The sequence below is a fragment of the Podarcis filfolensis genome (assembly GCF_964270895.1).
Source record: "Podarcis filfolensis genome assembly, chromosome: 4".
Lineage (NCBI taxonomy): Eukaryota > Metazoa > Chordata > Lepidosauria > Squamata > Lacertidae > Podarcis > Podarcis filfolensis.
The window spans coordinates 45,000,096-45,022,169 of NC_139607.1; the positions used below are offsets into that span (position 1 = coordinate 45,000,096).

The 22,074-nt window shown below is 40.2% G+C and overlaps 1 protein-coding gene across 19 annotated transcripts in view; it reads right to left on the reverse strand.

Moving 5' to 3' along the window:
* The window catches only part of DMD (dystrophin), a 953,416-nt gene that overhangs the window by 490,225 nt on the left and 441,117 nt on the right, over positions 1-22,074 (reverse strand). For 12 of the 19 annotated variants that reach the window (XM_083612216.1, XM_083612211.1, XM_083612221.1 and 9 more), the window contains 4 exons: positions 19,091-19,261; positions 12,644-12,823; positions 9,249-9,377; positions 6,060-6,230 (listed from right to left, as the gene is read on the reverse strand). In XM_083612216.1, the coding sequence (XP_083468342.1) occupies positions 6,060-6,230; positions 9,249-9,377; positions 12,644-12,823; positions 19,091-19,261 (651 nt within the window). The remainder of the gene's footprint in view (positions 1-6,059; positions 6,231-9,248; positions 9,378-12,643; positions 12,824-19,090; positions 19,262-22,074) is intronic. The other 7 variants (XM_083612219.1, XM_083612220.1, XM_083612215.1 and 4 more) reach the window with 1 other exon arrangement.

Here is a 22,074-nt window from a genome sequence, read left to right on the forward strand (position 1 = left end):
AGTGCCATAAACTAATTATTCCAGCAACTTTAATCAAAATGAGCTGTTAAAACATGTGACAAATGACACAGGTTTACAGACACGTAAGTAAAAGAGTCATTGTTTGGGAACATACAGTTCTGTGTTCCAAACTAAAATGGATCAAAAGATAATTTAGCCCATGGCATTGCCCTAAGCGCACATAATTCAGTTCTTCAAATATCAGTCTGAGCAATTGTGAATGTCAGCAATCCCAACTTCATTTCATAGAATGGGACCATTTATTTCCATTTCTCCTGCAGCTTCTTTATTCCTAAAAAATCTGCTTCTTTCACACTGGGGGTCACTCTGGAATAGAGTGACATGGGGTTCTGGGCTGCAATAGTAAGGGGAAATGGGCAAAAGCGCCTTCTGTTTATGAACCTCATTCATAGTTGGTCAAGGACTTTTTATCGCAACCATGTGAAATGTCGGCTAAAGGATATACACTGGATGACAATTTGCTGCTGGGCCAAGTTACTACTACTACTACTGTATAAAGCAACTTATATTTAAATAATCACCTCACCTTTTATACCCTTGCCTGACCTTTATGACCTGCAACTGACTCACAGTTTGCCATTCCTTGTTATTATCAACTAGAAATAGTGCATTCCGTGTTGTGGCACTGAGCTCATGGAACTCTTTGCCCACTGAGATTAGACTGACACATTCTGTAATGTGTTTTAGGCATCACCTTAAAAATATGTTGTTATAGCAAGCCTCCTCTTGAAGGTGGCCTATATTGTATTTCAGTGACCATGCTGCATTTTATTATGTCTTCTGTATGGATTTGTTCATTTTATTCTGTATTGGTTTTAAATTTTATACACTGCATAGGTATATTGATTTGATTATGGGGTATAAAAATTGACACGATAAATATATATAAGCCCTTGAGCAAATGCTATTGAGTATAAAACAGTAGATAAGAGCAGTATTGCATTCTGTGTGAATTAAGACAGGTTTTCAGATGTTCCCATTTTTGTAAATTTCTGGTTATTCATATAAAAAATAATGCATATTATTCATATTTTGGCATGAAGGATGGTAGAACATAAATTTACAAAATTGTATTTTGAAAATCTTAGCCACAAAAAGCAGAGCTGGCACAGAAGTTTGTCAGGAAGAGAACTTTGTTCAGCTGAAATAAACGGAGGGAGATTTTTATGACTATTTTGGACAAAAAACATTAGCCTACCTTGGACTTAACTGTGCTTCCACTAGAACATATTTCCCGCTATGGAGTAAGAAAGAATACCAAGACCTCACATAACCAGGTCCACTGAGAAGCAAGTTCCATTGAATTCAATGGCATTTGCTCCCAGGTAAGTGGGGTTAGGATTGCTGCTTAATACCACAGCTTTATTAAAGGATCTTCTTGCCACACAAAAAAAAATCCCTCACAGAACCCACCTACCAAATCCTCAGGGAGCTAGGAAGTTCCAATAGACACAAATCAGATTCTACTTTCTTTATGTGAGAGCAGGCCCAAACGGGGGGCGGGGGGCATATGAGCCACTTGGCCTGGGCCTCTGATTCCAAAGGGGGCTTCGGTCAGCATATTCATAATACTTACTTATTTATAAGACTTCAGTTATCACCAGGGTTTAATAAATGGGGGGGGCACATTATCTACCTGGCCTGGGCCTCTCCCTGTCTCTGCAAGGCCCTGTGTGAGAGGGATGAGAGGGAGGCAAGTAGAGACCCCACCTGTGTCAGTCAGACTGGTCCCTCTCCCAGCATTCCTGTACAGTGGAAGAAAAAGGGCTGAGGGAGAGGTCAGCTGATCTCTCCCTCACTGCTCACAGCCTCCACACTTTGATGGAGACTCTGCCAGCCTTTGTCTTAAACTAGTGATTTGGCCTTTTTTTGAGGCAGATTGTACTTCCTGATTTTCCTTAGCCTCAACCTGCCTCACCACCAGCCTTCACACTTCAGCTTTCTCCTCCAGCTTCTTCCTCTTCTGGCCCATTCTCGGACAGTAGTAGAACTGGCATTTTTATGTTCCAGCCAGCCTACCATTCATTCAACCAATCAGATTTTAAGTGGCACAGAATTCATTATCAGCCCACTTTTCCCATTCAAGGAGTGACCAATGATTTCTATCCAAGAAGCCAGTGAGAAGCGAAATATTACAATTTTCTAACACAAAAATAAAAAGAACCCAGAATTTCTCAGCTAACTGCCATCTGCCAGTCACAGAGGTTACTTCGTATTCTAACCTTAACCTTTCACATATCACCACATACACAGTTAACTCTTATATCCTGTCTTGGTAAGCACATTGGTGATTTCTTCATGGGCCCACAGAGTTTTTAACAGAAACAGAAAACCACCAGCCATGCATTTCCATTTTCCTGTTCCCTGGTGTTTCTTAAAAAAAAATATTCCTACTTGCCTTTCCACAACAATTTTTACCTGATTTTTAAAAAATATACAAATATTTTAGCCAAGCCTGTTGCTTTCTAAAAATGCTATTAATTCCTCAACCTTTGGCTTCTATAATCTTAAAGATCCCTAAATAAGTGTGATTAAAAGAAAACGGTCTAAATTACAATAAGGTTAAAATCTTGGTCATATTTAAAAGACTAATGTATCACAAATAAAAATCCTCTCAGCAGTAACCCACTTCTTGATAAATACATTCTACCCAGTGTTTTGATCCAATTTCCATAAGAAAATGTGTCTGAGGGCAAACTAGTCAACATTAAATCAAGGCATGGCTAAGATTAACTGAAAGAAACAAATAGGAGTGTTGGATCTTCAAGACTGAACACAGACAATTGGTACCTGAGGCAGAAAGTTCAAGTAGTAACATTATACAAATAAACCACTCTTTAATAGCACCCATAATTTGCTACCTAAGGCAGCCACTTCATCTTGCCTTATGGTAAGATCATTTTTGATGATGTCATTACAGCTTTAGTACTTTATTTAAACCCAGAGAACAATAACATTGTTACATGCCTCCCCAATCTCTGAGTGGTACAATATTTCATGGGTCTCAAGCACTTACCCAGGGTTCCTGTTTCGTTCGGAAAGAGGCAAAGCAGAGACACTGCTGTCTTTTTGATATATGATTTATTTACACACACACACACAAACACAAATCCTTAGCCTACAGTGGAGGGATTCACAAAATTAACACCTCAAGAGGGCTTTGCTTCTTCCCTGACTGCAGCTTAGAATTCAAAGAGAAATCAAACATCATTCTGACTCTCTCTCCATCTTATTCCATTCTAGCTCACATCCCTGCAAACTCTTTGCCCTCAACTCTGGCACTGTCCTTCTAAATAACTGTGGGCACCTCATCAGGAAGCTAGCCTTGCCTATATTTTAACACTTGCTGGATCCAGGGGTTGGAAGGGTCTCAGCATACCGAGCAGGTTGTTCATTAACAAAACAAATATTTTCAGCAAACTACAAATGGAGGGCTTCTTTATACATATTTTCAGGGCATACATATTGAAATGTGAATGTAATGTTCTGTGTGAAATGTAACATTTGAATGCAACGAAGTTGTGTATTACATGGGTACAACTGATCAGGAAGAGACAATATATTGTTTCTGTGCCTGGTGTGTTTGTGCTGCAAAATAGGCTTGTTTGCACATAAGTCAAACTATGGCTTACTGCAGGACCCTCTAGCACTTTCTCTGGAGGGGGGGAATGCTCTGCTTAAAAATAGAGCATGTTTATTTTTTCCGGAGTAAGCAGTTTGTATTCAAAGCACCAGACTAAGTGCTATCTGCTGATCAGTGGTTACAAGGAGCCTCTCTGAAGGCACGTACCCAGTGCCAATCAGCTAATTGGTGCTGAAAGCACACATTCAAAACAAGTTGCTGTAACTGTAATGATTGTGATGTCAGATGATTTACAGGTGGTTGAGCCAGACCAACTATCAAAGTTGGTCCACGGTGGATGTGTGGAATAAGGATCTGGCCCACTAGCCAGATCAAGCTGCCTATCCCTGACTTACCTGGGCCATGCAGACATCACCTTCCCAGTCACTTTTACTTCTGTGCTAAGCTAAGCTAAGCCACAACTAAACCTTGGCTATAGTTTGTGGTTAGTGAGGAGAGAGCATAGTTATGACAGCTTAATATACTAGGCAAAACTTTAGCTTTTGCCGAAATATATGAATTGTGTTCTGTGTTAATACTGAAACTTCCAATTTTCAGTGCTAAGCACTCATGCATGAAAAGCATAAAAACTGCCGGTTGCTGACTGTGTAGATTGAAACCAGCTCCAGATTCTCAGTGCTTGTCTGTGATTACATGGAACTTATAATCAATAGGATAGTGTACTATTCAGGGCTATTCCCATAATTATGTGTTTCTTTAGAACAGCGATGGGGAAACTGTCACCCTCCAGATTTCATTGCGCTTCAAGTCCTAGCCAACATTACCAATGATTAGGAATAACAGAAATCGTATTCCAATAATATCTGGAGCATCACTACTTCTCAATCCCTGCTTTACAATATGCTTGTATGCAATACGCACCTTCATTTCTTTCCCTATTTTTTTAAAAACAAAAATTTATATAAATGCCCTCTAATTTTATTAATGAACCCTGAACCATTTTTACCTCAACAGAATCTTGCGTAAATTTGTGTATAGTACATTTTGCACAATGGCTTTTAGATTCTATACAAGTTTCACAACTTCAAGTACCTTATCTCACCTAAGTGTACTTTTCACATTTATTAGGTGGGCACTGGGATTGGAAGTTTCAAGAAACAGTTCACTGGTGCTGAGCTAGGCACAATTCATGTTGGGGAAAGTGTATATGTGGACAACTTTGATAAGGTAAAATTTCCCAACTTCTGCTGTAGCTGTATTACCAGCTTTTGGAACTGTAGATGCTGTGGTTGCATGCAAGTGGCCCTTGACCTCCTGTTAAAAGCCTAGTTGGGTGGAAAAGGCTCTGAAAGAGAGCCACTACATGCCAGAATATATAATACTGGACTAGACAAAACAATAGTCTGACTCAGTATGTAGCAGTTTCATAATTCCATATGTCAACTTTTGTTTTTGTGTTGGGGTATGGCTCAAAAGGCAGACTTACTTCAGCTCTCTCAGGCTTCCTGAAGTTGACACTTCTTTTCTAAATGTCAGTGGTTTAGCCCCTTCTTCTCACCCTTTTTCAAGTACAAATATTGGTAGGTTCAGGTCTAAGCAGCTTTGCCCATTTTCAACTTGCTCTCCTGGCTGCCTCCAAGCAAACTAGATCTTAAGGCTGCATTCCTATGCATATTTACATGGGAGTAAATCTGACTGACCACAATGGGAGTTACTTAAGGATAGGCATGCATAGGATTGTGCTATAAGTTGCCCAGTTGGGCTAAAAAAACCCTTGTTATCCAGAACTGCCTAATGATTTAGCGAACTGGTCTTAGAAAAGCTGGCTTTAGGAAAGTTAAAAGAAAAAGTACCAAATATTTACCACACTTATTTTAAGCTCTCTCCAACTCTTCCGGTGATACAGCTCAGCAACCATACAGACAAACAAAATTGGTGAAAATTATTTGTTTTTTACTCATTCTCACCGTGTTGATCTTATTGAGTTGCAAACATATCAGCATGAAACTTGTGAACAGATTCTTGCACCAGAAGCACCAATGTGAATTTGCTTTAAGACAACATGCTAGATAGAAAAGCCGCATGCTAGTTTTACATGTCCTCCATTTTGGTATAACAGCATGCTTTTTAGTGATACAACAACAAGCATCATTTCTTTCTTTTTTTCCTCGGCAGGAAATTTTTGTGGCTAGTGAAAGCAATAATAATAATAATAATAATAATAATAATAATAATAATAATGGGAACTTTGCTTCTGGAAGGGACAGTTTATTTTACGTACACACTCACACAAAGGCTCTTCCAATGTTTCAGTTTTTAAATTCTGGATTTCACTCCTTTGTCCTTGCTAGCTTCTGCTTTGTAAAACGTGCCCTCAAAAAAACCCAACCATACCCACTTTGCGAAGCTCTCTTTAGCATATACAAGTAGCTCAGCAAGGAGCATGTCCTCCTACCTTTTCACTTTTAATTCTTTCTGATAGGGCTGCAAATCGCTGGTTGAGCTCTGCCAGTTTAGGCTCTATTACTTTCCTGCAGTGATCTCCACGGTTTGTCATCAAGTCTACTGCCTGGTCACGCACAGAGTCCACCTTTGGACGCATATCATTCAGCTCAGTCTTTAAGCGCTACAGTCCATGAGTAAGAGACAGGGCTTGAAGTTAGTAATAAATGCAGGAAGGAAGGGAGGGAAAAGAGAAAGAGAGAGTGTGCAAAGGAATATGGAGCAAAACCATAAAGCAAACGTTAGATAAATGCTTGTGACTAAGCAGTTGTGTAGCTCTGAACAGTCCATGCCTAGCTTTTCATATATATTTTCAGGCTGACAGAAACAGTGAAACAGAAGATAAATATGCATTTAATCAAAGACATAGAAAAACATCCTGAATAACTTATTTTTTCCTCAGCTGATTCCCTGAACAACACAAATATGTTTATGTTCAGAAAATCTATGCTACAAGCCTAGCACTGCAGATGGCTGGAGTGATACTATACTTTCAGCCCAATAATGATCACAATAAGCCAAGAGAGCCTCATCTGGCTCTATAAAACTGATGAATCTGGCTTGGTTCCTTAGTTTCAGCAAACTGAGCTGTTTTACTTGCTTGGCCAATTGCTTGGCCTACAAGCCATCAGCCCTAACAAATTCTCAACTCAAACTTTTTTGAAATCGAACTTTTTTGTGAAAATGTGATTATACTTTGAACTGCTTAGGCTAGTCCAACTGAGTTCATCCTGCTAAAAAAGGAGTGTATTTAATCCCTCTGAGATCCAATTAGAAAGGGACATAGAAACTTTCTGGTTCTGATAATGATATATATGTCTGAAATTGTAGTTCATAGAATCATAGAGTTGGAAGAGACCACAAGGGCCATCGAGTCCAACCCCCTGCCAAGCAGGAAACACCATCAGAGCACTCCTGACATATGGTTGTCAAGCCTCTGCTTAAAGACCTCCAAAGAAGGAGACTCCACCACACTCCTTGGCAGCAAATTCCACTGTCGAACAGCTCTTACTGTCAGGAAGTTCTTCCTAATGTTTAGGTGGAATCTTCTTTCTTGTAGTTTGGATCCATTGCTCCGTGTCCGCTTCTCTGGAGCAGCAGAAAACAACCTTTCTCCCTCCTCTATGTGACATCCTTTTATATATTTGAACATGGCTATCATATCACGCCTTAACCTCCTCTTCTCCAGGCTAAACATGCCCAGCTCCCTTAGCTGTTCCTCATAAGGCATCGTTTCCAGGCCTTTGACCATTTTGGTTGCCCTCCTCTGGACACGTTCCAGTTTGTCAGTGTCCTTCTTGAACTGTGGTGCCCAGAACTGGACACAGTACTCCAGGTAAGGTCTGACCAGAGCAGAATACAGTGGCACTATTACTTCCCTTGATCTAGATGCTATACTCCTATTGATGCAGCCCAGAATTGCATTGGCTTTTTTAGCTGCCGCGTCACACTGTTGGCTCATGTCAAGTTTGTGGTCAACCAAGACTCCTAGATCCTTTTCACATGTACTGCTCTCAAGCCAGGTGTCACTCATCTTGTATTTGTGCCTCTCATTTTTTTTTCCCAAGTGCAGTACTTTACATTTCTCCCTGTTAAAATTCATCTTGTTTGTTTTGGCCCAGTTCTCTAATCTGTCAAGGTCGTTTTGAAGTGTGATCCTGTCCTCTGGGGTGTTAGCCACCCCTCCCAGTTTGGTGTCATCTGCAAATTTGATCAGGATGCCCTTGAGTCCATACAAGCATATGTATAATTTAAACAATGTTAGGTCTAATTATTACTTACTTTCTAAAATGCTTCTAATTTTATGTCTTTCCCATACTAAATATCCTCTTTACAACACAAAACTGCTTGGAGAAATAAATGCATCGATAATTTCCTGTTTAGACAGAATAACTGAATTTCTATTCTATTAATACTTGGTGCTGTTTGGTGCAACAGAAGATAGGAAAACATCTTGTGTTTACAAGGGAGTGAATGAAATCCCAGTTTCCAGAACACTTTACCAAGAGCAGTGGTTATCATGATGGTAGTGTTAACATATTAGGAGTCTCTAGGCTGAGAATCAAGTCCAATTCTGACATTACAGGAATGCAGGTTGCCATTTCCCCTGCTCCGCTTGTCCATTATTGGATCAGTATGGAAGCAGAAAGCATCAAACCATAATCAGTAAGATCTAATCCATTTATTATAGCCAGCACTAGATATTGAAGACCAGGATGCTCCCACTTCATAAAGGCAAGGGAGCATGAGACACTGAGATTTCTCTCTTAGATCTTTTCTTATTTCAGAATTCTGAAGGAGGCAGCAAATCCCTCTGAAGGAGCTACACCAATCGGGATAAAGCAAGCTGGAGGGGAAGGGGGTTAGGAATAATATACAAATAGTGGAGCACAATTCTTGATGAGCTATGAAGACTCAGGCCAGGAATCTCAGAAAGAAGATCCAGAAGTTGCGAAAGTGAGCAAGACTTTGAAGAGATTGAAGTTTGGAAAATATATATCTCCCCCACCACCACCACACACACACATCATACTTCGATCAGGTGGTTATAAACCTGATTTATTACCAAGTATGATATTAATTTATATGAAGTACTGCATAATTTGTATGATTATATTTTTGCAACAGAAGTTGCACATACATTTAAGCCATCCTATAATACGCTTTGAAAAATCCCTCTTCAAATGATGAACCACTTCCACAAAGATAATATCAAACTGAAATACAATGTTGTCAAATGAAATCACTGCTCAGAGAGCTTTGAAGTGACATGAATATATAACAAACAACAATCCTCAGAAGAATAGATATTTGATAAAAGGAGCAAACTGATAAAAGAAGGCTGGTATTTCATTTTTAAACAGATACAAATGGTATTCAAGAGATACAGGCCTAACAATAAGTGTTCTACTCACCATGAAATCCTCAAGCCAATAACTTATTTGGCTTTTGTACTGAATACACTTACCTTCACTATGCTCTATTAAGCAATTTAAAAGCTGTTAGACAGTGCCTTTGTTAAGAGAAAATGTGTTTTGCTTTTATCTAAAAATATTATTTGAAACCTGTAGGGCAAAAACCCTGGGGATGCACGCTATTAGATTTTTATAATAATTTTTTTTCAGAAAATTGTATTTGTTACCTTAAGAATTTCTTCCCTTTGCTGAGGTTTTTGTGTTTCGGATTCATCCAATAGTATTTCCGTCCGATACATCCAGGTGGTGATGTTAGCAACATTCTGATCAAAATTCTCCATGTGTCTCTGATATGCCTGCATATAAAGGGAATAGAACATATTATTAAGTAATCAGTAGCTGAGACAAAAAGAAAAGAGAATTGTAAACCAGGTTCCATGAGCGCAGGGAGACTTTAAGATTCTCAACTTGTATGGCAAAGTGAAAGGTGTTCCAAAAGCAATATTTGATAATGTTTTAGGAAGCTTTAAAAATTATTTTGGTGTCCACAAAGCACCTAAAGTAATTCTCTGAATTACTTTAAAAACATATTAAAAAATCAACCACTGGTTCTCATATAAGAAAGAATCATTCTATAGTGTGTGTGTGTGTGTGTGTGTGTGTGTGTGTGTGTGTGTGTACTATATGCTCATATCAAAAACAGTAACAATATCAGAACAGACAACTGATGAATTGAATAAAATGATGCCAAGAGATAGAAAATTTGTTTGTTCTGATAATTGTTATTGCCAAGACTGAAGAAAAAGAGAAAATACAGCATGGGTTTATCTTGTCCTGCTGTTTTCCCCTGGGGAAAACCACTCTCAAGCAGAACAAACAGCAATTGGGTCCCTCCCCCCCGGATTGACATTTGTCTGATTTAGCACTAAAGAGCAGGCTTTCTCTGGGAAAGGAACATGGCAAGGAGAAAACCACTTGAACTCATGCTTTCTAGGCACAGCACAAGTGGAAGTGTGAATGAGACCTGTGCCACAGCTCGGGAAGACAGTGTTGCTCAAATAAGGCTCATCTGGCAAAGGCTGCTACCTAAAGCACAGTGGTTCATCATATGAGGGCAGCCGCACAGCAGATCCTGGCATGCCAGTAGGAGTAGCCCATTTAGAAATCATTCCTAGCCTTAAAGCATTTTCAGAGCAGGGCCGTGCTTAAGCATATCCGGTGCTGTGGCGCAAAGATCCTTCCACCCCACCCCACCCCGGTTTCCCAGAGTTGATGACCTTTTTAAGGGGGGACCCCAAAGTTGTTGACCTTTTTAAGGAAAGATTCCCCAGAGTTGTTGACCTGAACTTGGGAATTTCACAAGATTTCACTACAGGGAAGGAGAGGCAAGAGCTGGGGGCAGGGGGAAACTACCCCTTGCTTTACTGGATAAAAAGAGAGAGAGAAAGTGGGACAGAGGAAAGCAGGAAGGAGAGGGCATTTAACCCACCGACAGAGAGGAGAGGAGGGTGGTGGTCGGGAAGCTGAGCCGGGGCAGAAATAGCGTCGCTCCTCCCGCCCATGCAGGCTTCCCTCGAAGTGAGTGAGTGGGTGGGTGGGTGGGTAGGTGCAGGGGGACAGCAGCAGATTGTCCTCGCCCACGACCACACACGCAGCATACGGGGTGTGTGTGTGCAGCCCGCTGCATTTTGCAACGCTACTTAAAGGGAGAAATAAAAGTGCACTTAGGCACAGCTAAGGATGGGTCGGGGGGGGGGAGCCAAACGCCTTGGGCAGACCCCACGAAATAATTCTTTCCATCACAGTTCAGCTTGGTCTCCTGAAAAGAGTCGCAGGGGCAGCAGCCAAAGCAGCTCTTTCTGCTCCTGGGTGAGGAGGAGGAGTTCCCTTCTGCCCGCTGGGAAGCCACTGGTGGAGAGCTTTGACAGGGAGCTCCTGGGAGAGGCTCCAGCTTCCCTGTCGAAACCGTTCCCACCTGCCTTTTTGGGGCTCCCCTCCCGCGTTCCTGCCATGCACAGGAGGCTTGGGAGGCAAGCTGCACAACCGGGCATGCAGGGAAAGGGGAGGCTGCCGGCAAAGCCGCGCAGTTCTCCCACTCGCTGGGGCGCCCCTGAGAGGGCAGCGCTGTGGCGCAACGCACCACTAATCTCTATGGGAAAGACGGCTCTGTTTCAGAAAATGGCCACTGTTGTTACTCTTCTGGAACTGACGTTTTAGAACTAATGTAAGAGAAAAATGCCTGTTGGTGGTTACAAGAAAATGCAGCTTTTCTTATTTATCTACTTTATTCTAGTGGTGGAAATGAGACAAATATATAGCCACATTGATTTTTTAAAAATCAATATTTTACTTTCAGATTTTATTTTCAGATTGAGACAGCCAATGTGCATAATGTGTAGGTTTCATCATGTTTATAAATAATGCATGAGAAACGCACCTTTTGGAATCATAACAGAACATTATCAAAACCTTTTATCTTTGTCTGTAATATGATTGTTATTACAGTTGAAACAGAATGATGCAGCTATAAGGAGCAAACATCTGCTGTCAAGTAGACTGAACATATGCTAAATGAAGTTGGCCATATTATTGAACTACTGTTATAGCGATAGCAGCAATTTCTAAACATTGCATTGTTGTATTATTTAACTGGCACAATTACCACCTTTCCCCCCAAATTGTTTACAGTCGCATTTACAAATTGTGATAAGACAGATATATGGGGACCAACAAAATTGTGGCCATAATGGTAGTGATTTTTAAAAAATGAACAGTTCAAATCCCAGCTCAGCCATGAATTTACTGGGTGGACTTAGGCAAGTTGCTGTATCTTTAACCTTCTGGGCACTAATGGCTCACAGTAATAGTGTCAGCTGCTGCAGTTACAAGTAAAAACTGTTATTCTGTGCATACTAAGTTTTAGCATGCCCCTGCAAACTCACAATTCCAGTTATTTCCAGGCATGAGTGAAACTCAATCTGCAGAGAATTCTTGCATGATATGATTCATCGTGTGGCCCCCTCTGCTAATGGCAGTCACAGCTACATTTTATGAAGGGTGAAGTAACAGGGCCTAAAGCCTAACTTCTCTGTGTGTATACATACATAGCATTTACAATAAAAAAATTTAAAAATGCTATATACTATACATGCATAGTTCAGTTGTAACAATGTTTATAGACCACAGAAAACAAATGCCTTTCTTATTTTGTATGGTTGTCTTGATTAGCATTAGCATTGTATGCTTTTTCTAATGGGTGGTGAGAAACTTAACAAAAAAACGATAATGTCATTTAATTACTGGTGATCTCTTATCAACCATCAGATTTTTGAGGGGAAGGATAGATACCCAGCTAGAAGTAATTGCAGTTTGAATGTGGATAGGAAGGTAGAATGTTGGGAATTTAGCTGGACTGTAAAAAAGCTGCTATGATGTGATGGAGGATTAGCCATTTTGCTGCCTGATAAAGGAATTTGTTTACTTCCATTATGCTCCACCTACATATTTGTAAATAAAATAGATATTCCAAAGACATCCTAAATCTCCATTGCTCTTCTTGCTTCCCAAACAAGCTATGTAGTGCTATTTCTGGAAACAGAAAGTAACAATATGTAATTCTTACCAGCAACAAGTTAAACCACTCTTCAGCTCGAGATGTCACTGCAATCCAGTTACTACTCAGAAGACTGAGTTTATCGTTCACTATGCTTTCCTTCCCTTTAAGCACTGTCTTCAACCCTTCTCCCAAATCAGTAATGTTCTTCAACTGAAGCTGGCGTTTTTCAATTTCTAGCTGTGTTGCCTATGAAAAGCATGTGCATAATGATTAAATAAGGAAGAAGAGTTAGGAAGAACATATTATGAACCAACACTCATATGTTGCATGTTAACATTGTTAGAAGCAGAGAGGAAAAGGTCTAGTATATTTCAATATAGACATGCCTAATAAATTGAAAGCGAAATAAATATGTAACTTATTACTTTGATCAATATTGCTATTATTTATTAAATTTCTATACCGGCCTTCATCCAAGGATCACAGGGCGATTTACAATTTAAAACTACAAAAAGACATAACATAGTAACAAACAAAAACAATAACTCACATAATACCTGTGTGCCATGCTTTATGCATTTTGGAGCACCTCATACGTTAGGATGGGCAGGAACCTTCCCTTTACCAATGATGTTTATCCAAGGAAAAAGAGCACTATGAGTTCTTTGCAAAAACATATTGTCAGGGAATCAGGAGCAGGAGCACTGGGGAGAGAGGATTGGGAGAGCGAAGGGGAAGAATCCGAGGGCAGCGTAGGGGAGTATGACAGTGGCCCGAGAGATTCCATGAGCTTCTCCAGCGAATCAGAAGATTCCCAGAAGGGGGCGCCGATGGTCAGGGCAAGGGGGGTCCCAGGGGGGACGCACCAGAAACAAGGAGCCAGAGGGGAACCTCAAAGCAGCAGTGGAGGATCGGGACCAGTTTCCCCACCAGAGCGTAGTGGGGGGGAAGAGTCACATGTGTCAGGGGCAGTGTCTCCTCCAGAGAGGGAGTCAGGGCTGACCACGCCTCCAACGGAGGGGAGGTCAGTTGCAGCTAGCCCCCCCGAAGGGGGAAGCAGTGACAGCAGCAGTGCAACGGTCAGGAGGAAAGCTGCTGGCTGGGCGCGCGCGCCAAGTTCAAATGTGCAGGCGCGCGGAACAGCAGGAGACCCGGATGGGGAACCAGCTCCTAAAGCCCGCCGGAGGGAGGGAGAAGGCTCAGGGGAATCAGCGGGAGAAGAGGCTAGAAAGGGCGGAACCCCGGCGGGCAGGCGGACCCAGAGGAGGAAGCAGCAGCGGAGAAGGTGGAGCAAGGCTATAATCTTAAATTGGTGTCGAGGGGGAGGAGACTCAGACGGAGCATCAGCGGTCTGACACTTGAGACGTGGAGCTGCGCGCTGCGGCTCTGGAAGTGAAACTGAACTTCAATAAAGACTTTTATACTTAACAACGAAGCAGCGTTGGTCCTTTGTGAGCTGGGACCTAGGGTAGCTCTGACACATATACATTCCTGTGACTTTAGGAGGAGGATGTGAGCTGCTGCTTGTTGGCCTTATCTCCTATTGCCATGGGCGTAGCCAGGATTGGGGGGGGGCAGGATCAATGTTAGGAGGAGAGGAATAACCAAGCTATCTGCGGTGCGATTGGTCAGTGATTGGTAAGTATTTTTATTTATTTACTTGATTTAGGGGATGCTCCCTCCCTGGCTACGTCCATGCCTTTTGCTGCTGCATCAGCCAACTACTGTTCTTTGCCTGACTTCATTCTCTTTTCTAGCATCTCCCTCTCTTCTACTCATTCATAGAATCCCCCTGTTTTATCCCTTCATGCAGAGGGAACAGCAACAACAGCTACAAGAGTCAGAGGCCTCAGCTGAGGCAAGAAAATAGATGCTGGGCAGGCAGGAGGGAGGATGAAATAAAGCAAGAAACCCCAGGCCTCACTGGAGTACCACCAGAAGACAAGCCAAAGAAGAAGCAATCTCCATCTAAATAATGTTCTGGCATACCATTGCTTTTTCTTCAAGTGTTCACAGAATTGATATTTTGCCTTGATAAGTTGCCAGGCTCCATTTGAAAGGTGTCAGTGACATATCTCTTAAGCATGTGTGTATATCTATGTTGAAAAGTGCATTGATAAGCTCTTCACAATTTGATTTTTTTTAAAAAATGAGTTATTTATTAGTGTTGACATCAAATTGTCTCAGCCGATTTAATATGGGATTAAATCCTGCTTTAAAAATAATAATCAAATACTTCAAGCCAGCAAGCCAGCCAACAAAAACAACCCCCCTAAACAACTCCCCAAACATAACTCAATTTATAGTTGGGAAAATCCATGGATTAGGGAGAAAGCTAACAGCAATTGTAATAAATGCCTATGCCTGTTTGGGTTGGGAAGATCTGTTGAGCTTGGTCAGACAACTTATTTTCCCCAAAGCTCTTAGGTGTCTGTGAATTTGCTCATTGGTCCCTGGAGTTTCAAAAAATTAAGCTCTGGGTGTGTTTACTTGACTCTGTTTGATATAAAATTCATGTCCACGACTTGGAAGAAAAGCAGACTGAAACTAATAACATATTGTGTACATTTGTAGACTCTTTTTTTTAAAAAAACTATAGAAGAACATATCCAGGAAATAATTCAGTCTGGAATAATGCAAGCATTAGCAGCTAGGTACCGGTAAATCTGTATTCTGAAGCAGGAAGTTGCAGACTCTCACATCATGGCAGTTTGTGCACAGAACAAATGTAGCATAACAGTTAGAGCAGGGGTCAACAAACTTTTTCAGCAGGGGGCCGGTCCACTGTCCCTCAGACCTTGTGGGGGGCCGGACTATTTTGGGAGGGGGGGAATGAACAAATTCCTATGCCCCATAAATAACCCAGAGATGCATTTTAAATAAAAGGACACATTCTACTCATATAAAAACACACTGATTCCCAGACCATCCATGGGCTGGATTTAGAAGGCGATTGGGCAAAAACCGGCCCCCGGGCCTTAGTTTGCCTACCCATGAGTTAGAGGGTAGGATTTGAACAGAGAGTTTGAGTTAGTCCCATGCAGCCATAAAGCTTATTGGGTGGTCTTTGGCAATTACCCTAGTCTACCTCATAGGAAATAATAGGTTAATTATGTAACCCATGCTGAATTCATTGGAAGTAGACTAGAATATACATTTGATTTTTAAAAAACCACTGCATTGCACTACCCAGAATTGCAGCTTGTTTTATACTACTATCTTATATCTGCACATACACTGATCACAATCCAGCATGGGATCCATGAACAACAGAGGCTTGACAACCATATGTCAGGAGTGCTCTGATGGTGTTTCCTGCTTGGCAGGGGGTTGGACTCGATGGCCCTTGTGGTCTCTTCCAACTCTATGATTCTATGATTCTATGAACTGCATGCATGTGCACACACAAATTTATTGGTATTTTTTTCCTGCAGCAATCCCTCATGTTGGGTTTCCATGTATTTTTTCCACACACACCCAAGTTTAAGTAGCAGTTAGATTTCTGTTCAGCAGAAGGAACTGTTACAGAAGTGAAAGAGAGAGCCTAGTAAGTCCTAACAAGTATGTGTTATTTCCTGTTCCACTTCTCAGTATAAATGTACTTAGTGTACTCTGCACATTCTAGTCTAATTCTAGATTTCTTTATTACTTCTTTACAAAGCACTGATGAAATATTCACACTCTTAAACAGGAGGACGGTGTTGAACCATGGTAAAATTTCAAAAGAAAAAACAATTTCCAACAACAGGGACTAGATGTCTCTATCAGTACTGGCAGCTGGTAAATTAAGCAGTGCTTGTGCTTTCAGCAAGCACACTGGAAATCTGAATAAAATGATGCAAAAGATAAAATCGTATCAGTCATTGCAGCTACTTTCAACATTCAGAGTTGATGATGAACAGAGTACATAACTTTACACTGCTTAATACTCACATAAGTCTTGTAAAAGACTATATATCTTAATAATCACAGATAGGATCGTTTAGGATCATTGTATAAATTGCTACTATGTCCCTCTTGCCAAAGGATCATGCAGTTATTAACTTGAAGCATCTATACTGTTCTCCGTAACAGTAATGAAAGATGACAATTTCTAATTTATTTTATTTGTGTCATTGAAAGAAGACAACACTACCAATTGCATTTCTAGCATAACTCAACACACAATTCAGTATTATGATTGCACATGATATTTGTTACTATTTTATAATGTGAGCTAGAATGTAACAGTAATGCACTTCCAGTTCAAATATGGTAACAGGAGCAAATGGCGTAGAGGTTTTCTGGAGAGTACCATCTGCTATTCTAAATTTGAGAATGGGCCAATATTTCTTTAACTGAAATATGAGCCCCAAGAGCCTAGAACAAATTGTTTATGCTAGTCAAGTGTTCTCTAGCTCATCAACACAATATGAAACACAGTCTTTCAAAGTGACCCCAAGAGAAGAGCAGGCTTTTAACTGGGGAAAGAAGTGACAACATGAGCACAGGGAGAAATGTACCATCCCAAGTGGTTTAAAGAGTGACAACCTTGTCCTGGGAGAGGCTTAAGATCCTTCCTGAAACTCTTCAGTCTAGAGGTATGAGGGTTTTTTTTAGAGGTTAGGGCAGGACACTCTATGCTACCTTCCTGATTCATATAATAAGGCAGCCCTCTGTCACTAACATTTTGGTTTAATGGGGTCTTTTCCTTATTACTCAAACCCAACTTCCTGAAGTTTCTCTCTCTTCAGTTAAAGGCAGGAGTATTCAGCTCAGTTTATCAGGCTTAGGAAGGCCCACTTTTCTGGCCTTAGCAAAGCCTACTCTGACAAAGTTAAGGGTGTCTGATTTAGCTGATTCAATTCCACTGGCTTTGCTAACTTGGCCTGTAAGGGAACATTCTCTTGCCATTAGCTTTCTGCTATAATCACTAAATTATCAGCTCCACTCATGAAAATGCAAAAGAGCGGACAGTACTTTGGTAGGCTAGCAGGTACTTTATAGCAAATTATCACATTTCTCCTGTGTGTGAAATTTTAATGAAGTTTTCCTTTCCTTCTTGATTTTCTTAGTAATATAGGCACTACCTTTTGGTTGCGAGGGTGAGAAATAACAAAATCACTCCACTGCGTAACTGCTCTAATCAGCAAACCTCGCACACTAATTATAGAACTTCTGGAGTACCAAAGTCAGTGTTTAATTATTAAAGGAATTCAATTAAAGGAAGGCATTCCTATGTTAACTGCAGCTGTGGTAGACATATCTAATCAGTATACAAAGGTTAGCTTTTATATGTATACAAATGCGTATGGGATGGCATCTGCAGTGTGGTAGAAGTATCGTTCATGATTAACAAAGAATTACTTTGATTTCTTTTGGAAAAAACATGTCCAGTGACTGTCAAGCTTGTTCCCATTCCTTGAGAATCTGAAATTGTTCTCTGAAACAGTGAATGCAATCACAGCGATAATTTCTGGAAAACTGCAAAAGCTGTTGAAAGCAACAAATATTTACTGGGCTGTACCTATATTATCAATGTCTCATGCCACTATGCCAAATTTTTGGCTACAGGTTGCTGGGACATGGAAAAAGCCAGGGACAAGTCTGTCCAAATATTACAGGGGCAGGGACAGAACTTCACTAAAAGCTCCTGTTTTGTGGCAGCAAAAACCTGACAAGTATTGCACAGCTTGGAGGTAGAAACAAATGACCAGGGAACCACAAAGTGGCTCTAAATGGACAGAGACTGAATTGTAGCCTCTATTGTGAAAAGCCTATATTACTTTCGTTGCTCTGTGTGATTATACTGAACTAACACTGTTCAGTTCTTTGTTGCAGGAACTTATAATTACTTCTCAGAGTTCATACAGCTACAAGTTTGTAAGAGGAATTAAAGTGAGGCAGGGGTAGGAATATAGACTACTACTCTTGCAGGCAGAACCAGGAAGAACAATGACTACAAGAACAGTGACCCTCCTCAAGGGAAAAAAAGTGTCATATATTCCTTTTATTAAAAATTAGTAGCTAATTAAAAATAAAACACATCCTAATTATTTTTCTAGCATAAGTTCTTTACAATAAAACTGATCTTTGAAATTAAGGCAAAAATTAGATGGCCTGTTTAAAATGTTAATGAAGAAACTAGCATAAAATGACAACAGTGCTTTGCAGTCTTTTAATGTCTCAACACTTAGAAGGTGCTAATACACTAACACTGTACTAAGTTCTCCTTTTAAGCCTGGAAAAAAATGGAATCTTTCAAAAAGTTATAGAAAGGGGTATGCGGGGTTATTTTTCTTTTGAATTATTCCTCTCCTCCTTTCTCTTATGAGTATGATGTGGTACCTGATGCATCCTACTATAAGGTTAATATGTTAAATTTTGGACACCAACTTCTTTTGTCTCAGTGTATCACCAGTATATATCATATTGTTTACAACTTTTTTGGGGTGCAGAGGTATTGCTGTGACAGCGAGATAACTCCAGACAAACATATGTGAGTTTACAAGGAAAGAAAATATATATTATTACCTTGCTCCAGGCGACTTCAGCATCTAAATTGATAGGCATGCCTTCTACTGCTGATCTCTTTGTCAGTTCTGAATCTGTCACTGCCAGCCATTCTGTCAGAGCATTCATTTCCTTTCTCAGTTTCCGAGATAATTTCAAACATTTCTCTAGCTCTTGCTTTTTTTCAGTCACCTGCGGAAGGGGGAGGGGGAATGAAGAGCCAAACCTCTAAATGCTTCACCACCTTAAGTGCTACTGAGACGGATGCTCATATTTCTGGCAGTAGTTTTTCTCCTGGTCAAAAGATTCCACCATGAGTAGAATCCCCATGATTGTAGTCCCCATGATTGTAGAGGTCATCTATCCTCCGTTTCACACCTACAGTTCCCAGAAATGCTAAATCTTTTTTATAGCAAACATATGACAAGAATACACCCCCAGAATGTTAGCCTTTTTCATTACACTTTAGACGACATTCTTTTGTCAGTACTAGATCGGCATTCTGCATAAAGCAAACCAACCACTTCACACTGAAACAAAAACAGAATGGCTAGATTAATTATAATTTACAAAGTTAGCTTCAATAAAAGAAACAAAATGAAGATTAAAAGTATGCTTTAACTTGGTGCTCTTTATGCATATTTAAGTACACTGCAGTCATGTTTTATGTCCTATTAACGCCAACCTTCAGAATTTATTGATTCAATAAAAGTTGTTTTCATCCAGCTCGACCGGCAACTCCCGTCTTATTCATTTTATTTTTATTTTCTTTAAAGGAATTTTAAACCACAATATTTAACATCTTTAAGTGATGTGCAAAAATATAGACTTAAGAACAGAATCAAAAAATAGACAGAGCAACAGAAACCTAGTAATAGTCTGAAGCAACTGATGGATGATGCTCCAGCTACAGGATAAGGAAGAGCTTATCTTGCAGCAGACACCAAGAATGATGAATCAATGCTGAAGAGAAGCAATCAAAGCGGCAACTCTTCAAACACAATTTGTTATCAGAAATTATAATGAAAATGAAAATTTTTTTGCTATGCAGTTACTACTTCAGTATTATCACACCCACCTGAATTCTCTTTTAGTTTAACTTCATACTTCATTGTCAGGGGTGCCCAAACTTTTTTCAAAGAGGGCCAGATTTGATGAAGTGAACATGCATGAGGGCTGACCAAAGTTTTTTTTAGGATTGAAGTTGTTGAGCTTTTAGGATTTTACCTCAGGACATATACTGCCACGGGGGCCAGATTAAATTGACCGGAGGGCTGGATTAGGCCACCCAAAACGGACTTTGGACATGAGACAATGGCTTAGTTCCATTTTCATTCCATTCAAAGAAGCTTCCACCCATATAAACTGAATGACAGGTTCATATCACAGGCCCAACACCTGCTTTTTTGACGTTTACCCATCACACCTAATAAAAGCTATCCTGGAGGAAGTTACCGTGTGGGTCCAGGGAGTCAGGTACTCCTGACCATTCAGAAGGTGGTAGTGGTTAGCCCCTTCTCAAAAGTCCCTCCTTGCACCTAGAAGTACTTAATAACTACCACACAGTTGCAAATCTCCCTTTTTGGAGGGTAAGGTGATTGAGATAGGTTCAAAAGAGCCCTCTGCATTTAACAGATTAAAAGCAATGCAAAAAGACAAATAAATAATCGCCTCCCCTTTAGCCTCAGTAGCTTGTTGTTAGCACCCTTGGGAATTTCTGATCCATGGGCTTACACTTATGACATGAAAAATTGCACTATGTAAATACTTTTGATGCAACTTTCAGTATGTGTTTAACTACTACTGAGCTTATTCCCCCTTTCTTTTTCATATATGCACAGTTAATGCAAAAAGCTGTTGATAGTTGAAGTTTAACATTTCCACGCTATTTATTAGAGGGGGAAAGCTGGTGTCTTTTGCATAGTACTAGGAATGCAACCTCTTGTATATTTCACTCAGAAGTAAGTTTGCTGGATTCAACGGAGCTCAGTGCTTCATTCAGTATATAAGATTGCAGCCACAGTCCATCTTGGTTGTTTTGCTTTTAGGACAAAGGGACCATTTGAATTCTAATGGGACTGTTTATTTCTAGAAATGTAAATTTTGAAATAGTTAAGAGCATACAAAACTATATACGAGTGGTGCTTCGTTGAGTTTAGAGAAATAATGACAGGTGAAGCATATATATAGCTGCTCCCCACCCCTTATTTCAACTAGGAGAGTTTCAGAAAAATTGTATGGTTGGATGTACACTATAATGGGTAATATCACTTTATTTCCCCATTTTTGATTTACATGTTACAAAAGAAATGTAGGAAATGCTGCCATCTTAAGGTCTTTCTTTTTTACACAGTTAACTCCGTTTACCATTTCATCTCACAACAGTTGAATCAAAGTACACATTACATGATTAATTGATTGATTTAAAGCAGGATTAGTTTAGAATTTGGTTGGAGGAAGGGCTGATGGTAAAAGGCTGCTTTCTTCTGAAGTCATTTATCAGGTTGAAATGAACCTGTCCAGGATGCTTTTTCACCTAAGGGAAAACATACACAGGTTCTTCGTATCTTCCCTGCATCTTCCACAGGTGAAAAAGCATTTCAGGGTGATGGTTTTTAGACTAAAACCTAACAGAGTGGGAAGGATTAAGTAGATTTATAAATGATGCAGCAGTGAAAATACACACCATTCCCTCTTCCTATGATTGCTTATACTGTCTTCACCCCTCCAATAACTTTCTCCTATGCAAACCAAAGGTTATACACATACTCTATTCATTTTCACTTGTTGTTCTATCCATGAGGCTCTTTTCACTGGCGCATTAAAATCCTCATTTAAAATGGCATATTTCACATTGGCATGTGCTAATTAATTTTGCATTTTCCTATTCTACTGTTTTCTTGACTGTAGGCCGTAGGGGCAAAACCTGTATTTACATATTTTTTAACAGAAAGTATCAAGTATTTTCAAGTTCTCTTGAAAACCATCATTCGGAATATGAAGGC